The following is a 15,926-nucleotide window of genomic DNA, read 5'->3' on the forward strand; positions in this document are numbered from 1 at the left end:
TGTGATTACCGTCCTACTTTTCCATCATTCTGAAATTCGTGTAACTTATGTGAGTAAATATTCAGTTTACGTTGTCTGAATTGTCATAACATAATGCTTTTTGTCGTGATTTCAGTTCATTATTTTTGTACACCCAGCTCTAGATGCGCCCTTGGCCCTATCTCCACATCCACTGTCCCCTCTCTGCCGGAGCACAGAGAGAGGTGTCAGCACATTGTCCCTGATTGACAGAGCTCTTACTGGGGAGCCCTTGTCGCCCTTGATGGCCGAACCGCTGCCCACTCCTGGAGGTCCCTGTCAAAGAGAGAGAGATGGTGAGAAAGAGGAAGGTGAGATGGGGGAAGGGGAGGGTGTAATAGAGAGAAGGGAAGGAAGAGAAAGCACAGGAAAGAGAGGGTGATATGGAGGGAGAGAGAGGTGAGAGACAGAGGACGGGGGAGTTTAGGGAGGAGGAGAGCGAGATGGATAGAAAGAGCAGAGAAAGGAGAGGAGAGAGACAGAGATAGAGAGAGAAAAATGGAGGAAGAGAAAGAAAGAGTAAGAGTAAGGTATCGAGGCAGAGAGGGGAAAGGAGGAGAGAGGGAAAGAACAGAGCTACAAATAAAGAGGAGAGATGGAGTGAAGGAGAGAAAGGAGGGTACTTAGAGCAAATAGAAAGAGAGAGGGGAAGAGAGAGAGAGATTGATGGAGAGAGATAAGGGCTTAGTATCATTATTCCCACACGCTGTCAGGGCTTTTCTGAAGAGACGTGTGACTCACCCTTTCTCCGGGGCTGCCCTTGTCCCCCTGAGCAGACAGAAATACAAGAAAAGACAGAGAAAAAAAAGTTAAGTGTTGATACCTCACACAAAATGCTTCATGATTGCTTCCCATTGAGTCCGATCTGCTCTGTATCTATATGCAAATACCCCACTTCCTCTCTCTTCCCTGTCCATCATACAAATATAAATGGACTAGTAATTCAAAGGCAAAGTATATGACTATAAATAACAATAAGCAAGTCTACAGGAAGGATGTGCTAGCTTTTGAACGTGATTAGAAATAGGAGGCAGACGCTAATCTCCAGAGAAGAACAACTGATGCTGATTAATAATTACCGAGCATCAAGAGTGATTCAGGAGTAACCATAGAAACCGACTTCAAAGGCATGTCCCAGGAAAATCAAAATAAATTTTCTTTAAGCCAAAATCTAATAAAACTGGAATAATATAACTGAAAAATGATATCGTCTCAGTAATATATTGTGAAATCATTAAAACAAATGACTCGGGACAAGGTTTAGTTGTACAGCGCAAGTATGCAAGACTCCATATGGTGGAATACTGCCATCTTGTGTTTCATGGATTGAATTACAACTGGTTGAATTGCAGTCTACTTTCCAAAATGTAGTCAGCCATCAATGTCAAGGTCACTGCAATATAAAATGTATGAACATAAAATAATGCAATGGTTTTCACACCGCGACTTCAATCAAATCAAAATTACGGTACACTATTAAACCTCAGAATATATTCAGCTGTAGTAGCAGTAGTATGCAGTAACAGTTTCAAAACCCAAATATTAAAAATGTAGTCTTAAAATTACAAGTTAAAGAAAACATAATACACTTTTCCCCTAGGTATTTAGTGAAAAAGCTATAACATATGTACACCCTTATTTTACATTTTGTCCATTGTAAACAGCATAATCACATTAAACAGTTTCGTAATATAAACATATACCACCTCTTTCGTCGTAACAAGCAAGTTTCTTTTACATGATTTTATGATTGAAAGATGTAATTTTTTAAACTCTACATGTATAATCTGATTTTCTGTGAGCATCATATGCAGGAAAATACAGAGTTACTTGTGCAAGAGAACATGAAACCAATGAAATTACAACTCAGAGTGAACTAGTGATGAAGGAAAATCATTTTAAAATGGATAAAACATCTCCTCCTTTAGTTTTCTAATTTAATTTCTAATACCTTAATGGAGAGTCCAGGTGTGCCTGGTAACCCGGGCCGACCGTCCTGTCCCGGAGCTCCCTGGGATCCAGACGCTCCTTTGGCCCCATCAGTTCCTGGACGGCCTGGAGTTCCCTTTACAGAGGACACAATTTCATTATGTAGACAGATAAAATAAACTAAAGTGATGACTGATCATTCAAGCGTCAGATTTCTGATAGAAATGTCTGTGGTTTTTAGTCCTGACATATTTTAAACTTCGCCGTTTTTGAAAATATATTTAGAAGAGTATTATTTTTGTGAAATACTGATTTGAATATTGGTTCTTCCTTACTGGTATTCCTGGTTCCCCTTTCCTTCCTGGCAAACCTCCTCCAGACACTGCAGATCCGGGTTCACCCTAAAACATCAACAAAATCACAATGTTTAGAACTTACCTAAACCAAATTTTACAAACATCACATTATTACTATTACTATATTATCTCACCCTCTCTCCCTTGTCTCCCTTTGGCCCAGCAGGTCCAGGTAAACCGTTATCACCCTAAATAATAACAAGAAGTACAATGTATGTATAGGCATTTAAAGCTGTCTCCAAATGAGAGGTATCGCACACATCTGTGAATCTGAAAAGCTTTGGGTACACAAATAAATAAGAACTGGGAGTTAACATAGCTGTACAGACCCTTTCTTCTTTGTCATAGGTATTAAGTTGTACTCACTGGAGTCCCTCTGATGCCTGGAAGTCCCTGTGAACCCTGAACAAAAAAAAAACAATACTTAGACCTTGATATTTATTAGGGTTGACATAATGCTATACATTTCTAGATGCACATTTTTCAAAAACGGTAACAACACCTTTTAAATGCCACAACCTGAATAAGAACACTGTACCTCTTCTGACCTTTGCTAGTTTGCTACATCATTCCTGTACAGATAGAAAACCTGTCAAGTCAAGTTTTGTTTTTCATTTGCTATGTTTACATACACATGAAAAATCGGATCGTTCACTGATTTCTAGATCATATTACTGAAATGTCATGTAAACATTTACATTTCATCTGAGTAATGTGATTTCTTTCTGATTGAAAAAAAAATGCAAAACAGGGCAAACTGAGAAAAAAAGGAGTTATATTCATTCCAAATGCAGTGATTAAATGACACATGTAACCAGCTGATGATCAGAGTTATTTTGTGCATATAAACAGCAAAGACCAAAAAGCAGATCTAATTATAATCTGGTTGTTCTAGTTATCTAATTTTTACTGACAATGACAATGTACCACAGATACCACACAAGAGTATAGGAATCAATTTAAAACATACATAACCAGTTTTGAAGCTTTTCTAATTATTACTGGTTTGGTAGGATAGTCCCTGGCTGTGGAAAATATCTATCATAGTTATAACTGAGTAGTAGTTTCTTACATTTTTACTCTTTATTGGGTAGTTTCTTGGACCATTATTTACTTCTGCTGGAGTCATTCCATTTTGAAGGAGCTACTTTACCTACCTCTTATTATTTTATTATTATATTTAATTGTGTATACATATTACAAATGCATCTGTAATGACATATGTATTGATATAATGGTTCAATAGCCCCATATATTTAAAGTTCACTCACTGGAACGCCTGCATTTCCTGGAGAACCAGGTCGCCCTGGTAACCCTGGGCTTCCATCGATCCCAGGAAATCCCTTAAAGGACAAAAACATTGGCTTTTAACCCTTTTAACACATGTTAAAATTAAACCACCATCATCATTACATGTGCACTCACCCTCTCCCCCTTCTCTCCCTTGAGTCCAGCCGAGGAGTCAAAGGGGACGCTGGGACCAGGTGGACCGGGACGACCCTCAGGACCCCTTACGCCATCTCTCCCGGGAAGACCATCGCGACCCTGAACCATAACACACACTTTCATTTAATTAGCACGTTGTTCAGTCAGTAACAGGCACAAGAAATCGTTAACTTTTAATTCACTAGCTGGTTATTCTGTCAGAACAGCACCCACATAAAGGGTGTTTAATTCTCACCCACTTTTATTCTAATCCTGCTATATGTGGGTCAGGTTTGTCATTATTTTCAAATTTATTTAACAAATAAAATGTAACTGCAGCTGTAGCATCTTTGACTGTCCTGTAGTTTAAACATATTAAAAATATACAGTAAGCCTAATAAAGCTCAAAAAGGTAAAGCAATGTATCGTTTCTGCCTCCTATTGGCAATATCACACCCGTGCACTACCAATATATTACACAAAACACATCTAGAGTGACTCACCGGCTCCCCCTTGCGTCCATCCACACCATCTCTGCCTCTCTCACCCTAAAAAGACAAAAAAATCATTCTAAAATAATGTAATAATGTATAATTACAAGGTATAAAAAATTGATTAAATGAAAATGCTGTACCTTCTCTCCACGGTCTCCCTTTTCACCCTAAGGATAGTTCAAACATTTATTACACATAGTAATATTCATGCATTATCAAAATAGGCACTTGTAGCGCTACTGGTATTTTAAGCATTCAATTTAATTTGTGCTACATTGTACCATTATCAGTTTTAAATACCAGCAATAAACTTTATCTATGCATTTTATACATTCAATTCATTGGGGATTGTGTAGGATAGTATACACCTTCATACTTATTACTGTATTTATGTTGGTGTCTCACCCTTGGACAGTGGATAGCACACTGATCAGTGCCTGGAAACACCTACGAACAAAAGTATGAATGAAAACTAAATCATTATATTACTATTATTATTATTACAGTGATCATGTGAGACATTTAGAGGTCTTACTTCAGGTATGCGAGCGATGCCACAGAGAAGGTCAGACAGTTCGGTGTGGAGGGAGTCAAGTTGTGAAGCATCTGCGGTGTACAGGATGTTCTGAGGGCTGCTGTCGGTCACAGATCTGCGCAGCTCCTCTGTATCTGCCTGCTCCACCCCAACTCCCAGCACAGTCACCCCTGAACACATGATATTAAAATATATGATTCATTTCATTTTGAGTTTCCTCAAAAGTGTAGTCGGGCATTCCTCGGAGTAGAGCTGCTGCCTCCATGTTGAGAGAAGCCCTGGGAAGACCCAGGACACACTAAAGGGACTATGTCTCTCGAATCGTGTGGGAACGTCGATATTCCCCCAGAAGAGCTGGTGCTGACTGCCTCTGCGACCCGAAATGAGTGGCTTATATTAACTGACACATGGTTATTTTATATATTACATTAACTTATCTTAAAGGTCTTCCATCAGAGCGTCTAAAAGTTTTCTAAAAGAGCCAAAAGCTTACCATGTCATGTAGTTACAAACACACAGTAACATATATAATACTTCTGTCAATTGTACCTGCAGCTCTGAGGTAGTTGGCAGCCAGGGTGAGGTTGTCATCAGATCGGCGGTCTGCAATGATCACAACTGTCCCAGGAACCCGAGGCCTGCGCCCAGCCGACGGCGTCAGGAGGTACTGAGTGGTGAAGTTCACGGCCTGGCCTGCAGAGAGAGACAAACACATAGTACTGAGCAATGTACAAGATAATCAATTGCCATCTCAAAGTCCTGATTTCAATGTATTTATCTTATCCCATAAGTCACAAACCCTAGTTGTTTACAGTAAAGAGTATCTTTAGTAACTGTAGTTATTGCTACCCTAAGGTGTGAACTTGTCCAGATGAACTTTTTGTTTATATAGACCTCTTACACATCAAATAGTATTGTAGCACAGGGATCTTCTACTTGAGGCTTTGAAGAGGTGAGTATTTAGCATGAAGTTTACAGACCTATGTTATTTCCTGGGCCCTCGTCGAAGGGTGTGGACTGGATCTCCTGGAGCAGAGAGTCAGATCTGCTGTGACGGTTTAGCAGAAACCAGATTTTAGGCCTGTATCCGTAAACTACAACTCCCATCTGAAACAGAGAGTACATAAACACAATGTTATGACCAAAGGCTTACTCATCACACAGCAGCACACATAGACAAATAAGGACAACTTAAGACCAGTGTTTTGAGAAAGATGGAGACACATTTTGGAGCTGTCTACTTTTTTAATATGAATAACCAAAATAAAGTGTATTCACTGAAGTGAAATTACCCCCCCCTCCCCTATAAGCTCTATTGTCTATCAGAAAAATTGAGACAGCTGCTCTCTCTATCTAACTCATGAGAAAGTATATGACCCTGTGGGAGGAAAGCTGATTGGCTGTGGTTTGGTGGGCCACCCTGCTTTATTTCCTTGTCAGAAAAAGCTGTGAATGTGCCTGGAAAAATTGTTTGTGAGAGCTACAGACTAGTTATAAACAATAAACTGGAAATAAATAGAGATTATACAATGACATCATTTTATTTGAAAAATGACCCTCAGACATTCCGACCGAGTGGCAGTGCAATGTGTAATTTTTGTCTGTAGAGCTTTTTTTTTTTGCCCTACAACTTATATTTCTTCTACACACAGATTCAGGAACATCTTATTTAAGCAAAGAAAGGTTCAGTTCAACTGTGTCTGATCCCAGACTCTGTATCAGTGATAAATCTGTGTAGTCTGCAGTGTGCCTTTTGTTATCTACTACTGTTTGCTTGATTTTCTTGCATTTGTCAGGTACAAACTAAATATTTAGCACCTGTAGCCTTTTATATTTTTTTTTATTAAATTGTAGTAGTTCTTTCACATTGTAGATGTTCTATGAGCTTTTACAGAAGAAAATGTCATTACTGCCATTGACAGTCATATAACTTTTCCATTCACTAATTAAATTCCAAAGGTTGTGATGTCATCTGATATTTTCACAGATTGAAAATTAGGTGACACAGCTTGAATTTATAATAAATGGATGAGAAGAGGGAAATTCACCTGTGAATCTCTCTCCCCAAAGGTGTTGAGGGAGCGAGCTGCACTGGTCAGCAGAGCTCTCATGGGTCTGGCCAGGTTCTGTCTGTCTGTGGAGGCTGGCACCAGGAACACCACGTCCAACCGGCCGCCCGCACACACTGAAGGAGGACAAGAACATGGGTTTTACTAAATGTGTCCAAAACAAATTTAAAATTGTAGTTACTTTTCTATAATTCTACAAGTAAGCCTGTTCTGGTTGGAAGTGAGGCAACAATGTAGTAAAGTAGCAGTAGTGGTTGTAAGGGTAGTAATAGTAGTGGTGGTGGTAGTGGTAGTACAATAGTACTTACTTTTAGTTTATTTAGTTACTTAGTTTACTTACTTTGCTTTATTATATTTAAATGTAACATTGTGGTATTCATCTTGAATAAATCTCTTGGTAGTATCAAGAATAGTAGTGATGGTGGTAAAGGTTGTGGTAGCAGTTATACAATAGTAGTAGTGGTAGTAACAGAGGTACCTGGGTGTTCATCTACATAGGTCTCAGCGCCCAGTCCAGTCTCAAAGGTGGGCTGAAGAGTGAAGCGATACCTCCGTCCCAAACGCAGTCCAGTCACGAGATATGAGGTTGTAGAAGAGGGGAGCGTGACGGACAAACCTGGCCCTGTATCTAACGGAGGGACAAAAACACATGTTTACTACAATGACAATAATAATTTTAAATCTCCATTAAATTTGTGTATTACCTGTCTCATCTCTCCAGCGTAGAAAATACCCAGTGACTCCAGACACAGAACCCCATGCCAAACGCACTGAGTTCTGGGTCACCTCTGAGACCTGGAGCCTGGTGGTGGGCAGAGGGGCGGAAGTGCCAGCTGAAATATATAAAGTATTCCTTATATGTGATATTATTAAAACACAGTGAGATAAATAATATTGGCCAGAACAAAACCAATATATAGTAAATTTTGAAATCTCATGTTAAATCATACTAATAGGTTTCCATTTACTTCACATAGATAAAATGCAACATTAAATCAATTAAAAGGAAAGAGCAGTACATACTGTAGTAAGCATATGCCAGATTAATGGATACTGGGGACACTACAAGTTTAAAATACAGTATTTAATATGTGTAACAAAGCCTAAGCATTGATTCATTACAGTAAAATTGTAAAAGTTAAATTGGTTTGATAAATAAATTTAGTGGTTTACGATGTTTACTTGTAATAATGTGCAAGAAAATACCAGAAATAAAGCATAATATATCTTCTTTATCTTTGGCTGTTTACATTGGTACAGTTTAGACTCACGTGTGGTGACCCTCACAGACACTGGGGTCCCCTCTCTGTTCTGGACCAGAGCCATGACCTGGACCTCGTACTGAGCCCCGGGGTCCAGCTGATCCAAGTCGACTGCCGTCTGGTCCCCGCTCACCACACGACTGCGCTCCTCTCCCCCTGCACGCCAGAGGAAGCAACAGCATCAACATAAACAACAGTTTGAGTGAAACTTCATTTGTGTACAACAAAAATAAATCAATCTTTAATATACATTTTTGTGTCATCTTTTAATTAACTGACCAGACACATCGCAACAAGAATGAACCATATTAAAGTTGCACTACGTAACTTTTTTGTGTGCATCCACCGTCTGCTTGTCACAATTTAGTCTAGTGGTGACATACGTGAGAAAATTGCCATACAGTGACAAGCAACTTCAATTTGGTGGAATTCTTGATATGATGTGTTGTTGTTTGCTAATTGAGGTGCCTTTAATAATATAAAAACACCTAATAAACCTAGTTAGAGTATCAATTTTAATAGTCTAACACTTCTGTCCATGTTTGGTTTGGGTTTGAGCAATAATTAGTCCTGATGTAGCTTTGTTTTGGTGCAGTTCTAGTTCTGGTTTAGTCTTGTCTATTTGCTAGTTTAGCCCCAGTTTAATCCCGTGAGTTAAGGGCAACAGCCGGAAATAGTAATAAAACACAAAACAAACATACCATCTGTTCTCCTCCAGGACACTCTGTAGGATGTTGCTCCCTGAACTCCGACCCATGTGACCCGAACCACCTCTCCTCGGGCCTCTTGAACCTGAAGAGAAGTCACTGTCCCCACCACAGACTGATCCGACTCTGGGATCAAGATTAGAAAATGTGTTTAGACCATTATAATTCTCCAGGGTTATATTACACATATTTTATTGTTGCGAGTAGTGTTGGAGAATATTTTTGTGCTTATCCAGATAACAATAATAATATGATGATTTTATTTTTATAAATCATAAATACTTCAACAGTATTTCTCAAACTATAGTACATGCACAGATTCTACAGACTGAGTATTTGCTTTATTTAAAGACAAATCTCTGCATGTTTTTTTCCTTCTTTGTGTTAATCATAATCTTATCCATGATTTAATTTTAGACCCTTTTAGCCTAAATAAGACCTGATATAGTTTGTGTTTAAATCTGGCAGTACTCGGGAAACCAAATATTATATTAAGTGGTACTTGGAAAAGTTTGAGAAGCATTGTGCTAAAACATGCCTGAAAATGTCTTGATTGAAGTTCAAGTATTGCACAAAACATCAAAGGTCTAAACTGTACTACAAAAGAGTGGAAAGTTCCCCCCGTAAATAGATCATGCAACATAATTAAACTTAAAAACTTTTTTCCATATCTCCATTTTCAAAATCTAAATGAACTCACACACATTGTATTGCCGCTATAAATCAGTTTTATGGTTTGACTGGACTGTACCTGTTCTGACAGTGAGAGTGGCGGGACTCCCCTCTCTGGACCCACTCAGAGCAGACACTAACACACTGTATGCAGAGTCTGACTGCAGACCGTCGATGGTGAAGGACGAGACATTAGTTGCCACTGTACGAGATGCCTCAAAACCTGGAGATAAAAATGAACTTTGATTTACAATATGCCTAACACTCACACAATAATTACTGTATTTTATATTACAATGTAAGTTTGTGAATCTATACAACTTACAAAAAATAAAAAGACAGAGCTCGGAGGGCTGCTCAAGGATAGAACACAACTTTTCACGTTTCAAGTAACATTCTATAGTCCTATAAATGTAATATTTGATGGAGATGTGAAACAAATACAATGAATATTTTTAAAATGCTATTTTTAAAAACAGGGCCTAGTTACCATATTTATGATAAGGTTCTGTGTTTTTTCATTCTTCAGATATATATTTTTTAAATATATGTAACTTATGTAGGAAACTAGCATCAAGAATCATTCAAGAATCTGAAATCCATCCATATATAAACTATTGTAAACTGGTTTGAAGAGCTTCTAAAGATGAATACATGTAATGCACTTTTATAACAACAATAACAGTAGAAGCTCTGACCATCATCCCTCCTCCAAGTGATCTTGTATCCTGTGGCTCTGGATGATGGTGCCCAGCTGATCCTGATCCTCTGTGCTGACACATCGACGATGCGCAGCCCGGACACTGAGCCTGCGTTTGCGGTGGTTCTCGTTGAAAGAGTGACCACCTCTCCAGCCCGGTCCCCAATCAGAGCGGACACACCGATCACCACGGCAATGTCAGGGGACAGCCCATCTATAGTGAAGGAGGTGCTCTCTGATCCCACTGTACGGGACTGCTCCGGACCTGGGACACAACAGGGATCCGAATTATAAATCACAAACTCAGAGAGACCTGTAAGGGTTTAGTGACTTTTCTTTATTATTTAATTATTTATTATTTATTATTTTCATTATTGTAAATTATAAATAAATATTTTTTCTGAAACATTACTTGTATTAGGATAGCAACAAACTTAATTAATTTAATAACAAGGCTGAAAATCAAAAATGTGTTCCAAAAAATGCGAAATGAGAGGTAAAACTTTTAACCATAAATAACTTTTTGTTTTCAAAACTCTTTTTTACACTAACATCTTTTTAAAAGCAGTTTCATACACACTTTTTTTCCCTCTGATTGGTTATTCAGGTCTTCTTATAATGTTGGCATTAGTTTCTTGTTAATAAAGTCAGGTAAAGTAATGTACACTTACAAATGTGTCCTCTGCTTTTGACAGTAATACTTTACCGTTCTTTTTCATTAATTTAGTGTTCATTTAAAGGATTTCTGTGTTTTGTCTTAAGGAGTATAAATAAATAAAAAATATACTTTTCAGACCAGTATTATGTATTTACTTTTTTATCTTTATACCAATACAATGAGCAACAAAGGGTAATTTTTTATGATTGTCTAGAAAAATTGGGATATGGTCCTTAAATAGTCTTGGTTCACTCGGGTTTCTCTCTCACCATTGCCCTGTCTCCAGGTGACTCTGTAGCTCGTGGCTCCACTGACACCAGTCCAGCTGATTCGGATTCTCCTGCTGTTGGAGTTGGTCACTCTGAGGTTGCCCACTCGGCCCACAACTTGCTCTGAAAGAAAAAATCCACCAATTTTTAAAATTAATTTTAACATCCAATCATTGAGGCTGAAAGAAAGACAAAATTTTCTACCTCTTACCTACACCCTCTCTGTCTGTCACTGTCAGCCAATCACTGCCTGCTACTGTTACCTTTCAGCCAATCACCACTCAGTCCTTTAATTTAAATAATTCAAATCTACATATGTTGCACCAGAGCAGTAAAACCAGGAACCTCCTAAGCCTCCTCTTGACCTTCTCCAGTATACACGAAATTTATAATTTTCCCCTTTTGTTGCATTTCTAACAGCCACATGTCAGGGTCTATGAGCCAAAGTTTACTTTTTCAATAAGCTATTTATTGCACCTTGTCATTTAATATGAATCTGCTTCACTTTTCCTTGATGAGTTACCTAAATTGTATGTCCACCACTGATTATCTATAGACAACCCTCTGGGCTTTGGCAGCATCTTAACTTAGTATCAATGAAAGTTACAAATAGTTCAAAGCGTGCCTTAAATGAAACAAACATCTAATAAAAAGTTCCACAATAAAATCTACATGTCCTCAAACTTAGTACAGATGTGACCTATAAAACAAGCTGTTAGATGGTCATTAAAAGAGAAAACAAGACAACAAATGCAATAATAAACAATGTATTATTTCCCATTTAAGTGCTCATTAACTATGCCATACAAATTCCTTTATTTGTTTTTGTGAATGTTCAAAAGCTGATCTCACCTGGTTTGATGTAAACGGTCACAGCATCTCCTTCGTTACCTCCTACCATCGCTGTGACGCTGACAGCATAAGACACGCCCACTATGAGGTCACGCAGGTCAAGGGTCGTTTGGTTTCCAGGAATAATGCGGACTTCATCACTGCTATCTAATTAAAAAGAGTAATAAATTAATTGACAATGTAGAAATTATAGCTACATTTATATTACTGGATGAAATACCATATATATTCTGGCAACATCAAATAAAACAAAAAAACAAAAAAACAAAGCAATATAAAAACTAAAGTGTGAAGTTAAATAAAAAGCAAAATAAAAACTAAGGTGTGAAGTTACATGACAATCATTTCTATGATTATACTTTGAACATGAATTTATTATGTAGAGCAGGACTGTGTGGATTCTGGATTCTAACAACTGGTATCAAAATCAGAAAAAAGAAATATAGTAATAATACAGGCTTTTAATTATTTTGTTCTTTTTGAGTGCCTCAGCTTTTTCAACTTTGTAATTAAATAATAGTATCATGAAACAGGTTAATGTACAGTGTAGGGCTGCAACTAACAGGTATTTAAGTCAACTAGTCATGGTTTTAATCTAACCATTATTTATAGTGTACATTGAGATTTATATAGAGAGAATACAATACTTTACAAATAAAGTGGGATATTGATAAAAAATTTGAAACTGTTCTTTTTTTGCCCTTTTGCTTTAGTGATGCCACAGTCTTTGTTATAAAAAAGGTGTTGTTGTATGTGTTTTAGTGTCTTTATAGTCCACATGTCTATGATTATCTTTTATAGTTGAATAGTTACGATGAATTGTTGCAGGCCTGGAACAGCCACATACATAACCACTACATTTATATGAAACATTCATACCCTCAGTATTCTGGATGATGATCCTGTACTGGGTTGCCCCAGTGACCCCAGTCCAGCCCAGTCTCACGGTGCTGCCCAGAGACTCCACCACACGCAGGTTTGACACTCTGCCCACTGGCTGCTCCTCTGCAACAACAACAAGGGTTCAAAAAGATATGTTTGGGCACTTTACTTGATAATTTACTTTATTTATTTTTTTTACAAGAGATACTTAAGTTGATCAGTTACTTAATAGCTTCCTCTATGAGAGACCCTGCCAATCTTGCAACCAGGACATACCAATGTCCATATACTAGGGATGTAAACATAAACAAAATATCGTGATATCGTATCGTCAAAGTTCTCACAATAATATTGTGGACCATCATGATATATTGAATTATAAGTCTCTTTGCGTAAATGAAGAGTTATGGTGCAGCAATAGCTAAAAAAAGACAGAGGAACTACATAGACCAAGACCTTTACTCCGTTTCAGTGCAGACTACATGAAGAAATAACAATTCTAAGCACTTTTAAGTCTTATTTCTAATCGTGATCCTCCCCTCCATATCATGAGCTTTCCCACAATATCGCGATAAATATCGAACTGTGAGGTTCATACCCTGATGATATCGTATCGTTAAGACTTGGATATCGTTACACCCCTACTATATACCATTTAAAGGTCATTGCCACATATTATAAACATAGTATATTTTAATTAACGTTTGTTTTATGAAGTGTCTGACCTCTAGCTGTAGTGGACACAGGTGTAGCCTCCTCTCTTCCTTCATACAGAGTGTACAGAGTGATGATGTACTCTGTGTTTGGCTGGAGCCCCGTCAGGTCAAAGTTTGTGGTACCTCTGGGAAAGGACTGGCGCTGCACGCGGCCACCTACAGAGTCAATAGGGAAAATATTAAACTGTAAGTAATCCCACAAACACAAGCACAGCTACTTACTTAAAATTTATAATTCTGTATTTTTTGTATCCATAGCTTTACTCTATGATGGTGGCAAACAGCTGGTCACTTCCCAATGTGATTTTGTGTATTCATGGAACATTTTAGTATGCAATGGATAATATCGCACCCTCTCCGGCCCTCCACTCGAGTCGGTACCCTCTGGACGACTGAATGAACCTCCAGTTGAGCCTGATGGTGGAGGGGCCTGTGGTGAGGGCCCTGAGCTGCTGCTGCTCCTGAAGCTCTGAGGAGAAGAGACACAAAATAAAACAGTGACACAGATTCGCAATTTTTCCCAATTCTTGTTTTTGTCTGCGTCAAATCACATGCTTGTGCACACAAAATCTGTGCTCACAATTACATACATACAAATTGGGACTAAATTTTCAGCTGTTAAATGACTTCATGTAACAACTTGTAGCATTTAGAATTTGGTCTAAAAAGCTGTTTACACCTGATGGAGTACATAGCTTCAATTACAACTACCATTTTGCAAATTATAAAAAATAATGTGCAGAATAGTAGATAATACTTTAGTTTATACTTTAATTTCATAGCAATTTGTTTCCTGAAAATAATGTCAAAGAAAAACAGACACAGTAAAGTCTGCTCTATAATCCTTTAAAGTCTATCTCCCTCCTCTTTTCAATTTAGTACAGATGGATATAGGTGCATTCATTTTAGTCCAGAATTGTAGCCTTTATCTGAGCCTAGCTGGGGGACAACCCAAACTCAAAAACCCCTTCTGAATCAAGAGACAAGCTCACACGTCACAAATTACCACATGAAAGATGACTTGTTTTCTCACAGACGCTGATCTGACCCTGTCCAAACAAACCAATGCACAGAAATAAGCACCAGCTAATCCTTACAGCATGTTCACATTCAAAACATCCCTTTTCAATAACTGTGCAGCATCACTCAAACTGATTAAACTAAATAAGTACTTCCTGTAATGTGGTTCTAGTTAATGAATACAACATTTTTCCTCATAACAAATAAATAGACTAAAGTGCAGACTATTCATGTCAAAATTATCTGGTTATTTGATAATGATGATTACTGGTAATGGTTCAAGACCTCGTGCCACAAGACCTCGCGAGACAAAATTGCCATGAGATTGTGCACACATGCTGAAAATGATCTTGTTAGATTTTTTCCCCCATGTTTTTACATTTGGATTTGATACAGAAATGGAGTTGTGGTGAGTTACATTTTTGAGAAGCTGTAGCCCCAAAAAGCACTGCTACAATGACAGCTAAAATATTAAATAAAGTCAATCAAAAATGGTGAGGCCAAAATTGGAACCTGGATTGCAATTTATTTATTATGAAGAATGTCAAAATCTAATTTTGTCTCGTTCTCATATATCCAATCTCATGTCTCGTCTTGAATTGTGGAAATTGTATCTCGTCCCACCCCTAATAATTACTTAGGTCCAAAATTATTGAAAGGACAAAAAATAATAATCATTATAAGTTAAAGGTGCATTATCTAAGTTTAAGTTTTCTGCCACCTTGTCTTTAGGTAAATGTTACGGCTTTTCCTGAAATATTTCACAGTATGGCACCTGTAACTGAAAAAAAAACAAAAACATAGTATATTAGGTTAATGCCATACTGTGTAACATTCCTAACAAAGCAATACCATCTTCATGAGGCAAAAATGTGATCCACCGGAAAAGTTACACAGTGTACCTGGCAGCAGGAGACTATGAACCAGTGGACTCACTCACTCTGCCACTGCATCCAACAGATCAGTGTGTGGATGCAAAACAACCTTCAAATCAGGCAAGAGATCTAGGGTAATAATGGACTTAGACTTGAACTTTAACAGCCTTTTACCATCTAAAAACATAGCAAAAATCAAAGGTATATGTCTAAATCAGACTTGGAGAGACATATCCATGCGTTTGTCTAGTAGGTTAGACTACTGTAATAGTCTGCTCACTGGTCTCTCCAAACAAGCTGTGAGACGCTGCAGAACATCCAGAACACTGCAGCTCAGGTCCTGACTCGAACTAGGAAGTATGAGCACATAAGTCCTGTGCTCAGGTCTCTGCACTGGCTTCCTGCGGCTCAGAGAATAGACTTTAAAGCGGCTCTGCTTATGCACAAGTCTCTCCATGGCTGAGCACCGAAGTACATCTGTGACATG

At 38.0% G+C, this 15,926-nt stretch overlaps 1 protein-coding gene across 1 annotated transcript in view; it reads right to left on the bottom strand.

The window, feature by feature from the left end:
• Positions 1–15,926, bottom strand: part of col7a1 (collagen, type VII, alpha 1) — a 122,149-nt gene that overhangs the window by 86,430 nt on the left and 19,793 nt on the right. The window contains exons 12-37 of the mRNA XM_055161022.1: positions 13,897–14,013; positions 13,554–13,700; positions 12,826–12,951; positions 11,947–12,093; positions 11,095–11,217; positions 10,166–10,432; positions 9,547–9,690; positions 8,790–8,921; positions 8,098–8,244; positions 7,531–7,659; positions 7,305–7,454; positions 6,806–6,942; positions 5,738–5,864; positions 5,307–5,450; positions 4,758–4,927; positions 4,628–4,669; positions 4,363–4,389; positions 4,232–4,276; positions 3,729–3,848; positions 3,575–3,646; positions 2,670–2,705; positions 2,438–2,491; positions 2,283–2,348; positions 1,970–2,083; positions 760–786; positions 241–294 (exon numbers count right to left, since the gene is read on the bottom strand). Coding sequence (XP_055016997.1) covers positions 241–294; positions 760–786; positions 1,970–2,083; positions 2,283–2,348; positions 2,438–2,491; positions 2,670–2,705; positions 3,575–3,646; positions 3,729–3,848; positions 4,232–4,276; positions 4,363–4,389; positions 4,628–4,669; positions 4,758–4,927; positions 5,307–5,450; positions 5,738–5,864; positions 6,806–6,942; positions 7,305–7,454; positions 7,531–7,659; positions 8,098–8,244; positions 8,790–8,921; positions 9,547–9,690; positions 10,166–10,432; positions 11,095–11,217; positions 11,947–12,093; positions 12,826–12,951; positions 13,554–13,700; positions 13,897–14,013 — 2,864 coding nt within the window. The remainder of the gene's footprint in view (positions 1–240; positions 295–759; positions 787–1,969; positions 2,084–2,282; positions 2,349–2,437; positions 2,492–2,669; positions 2,706–3,574; positions 3,647–3,728; positions 3,849–4,231; positions 4,277–4,362; positions 4,390–4,627; positions 4,670–4,757; positions 4,928–5,306; positions 5,451–5,737; positions 5,865–6,805; positions 6,943–7,304; positions 7,455–7,530; positions 7,660–8,097; positions 8,245–8,789; positions 8,922–9,546; positions 9,691–10,165; positions 10,433–11,094; positions 11,218–11,946; positions 12,094–12,825; positions 12,952–13,553; positions 13,701–13,896; positions 14,014–15,926) is intronic.

The sequence above is a fragment of the Boleophthalmus pectinirostris genome, unplaced genomic scaffold (genome assembly GCF_026225935.1).
Source record: "Boleophthalmus pectinirostris isolate CB_2022bp ecotype Guang Dong unplaced genomic scaffold, ASM2622593v1 HiC_scaffold_3, whole genome shotgun sequence".
Taxonomy (NCBI): Eukaryota; Metazoa; Chordata; class Actinopteri; order Gobiiformes; family Gobiidae; genus Boleophthalmus; species Boleophthalmus pectinirostris.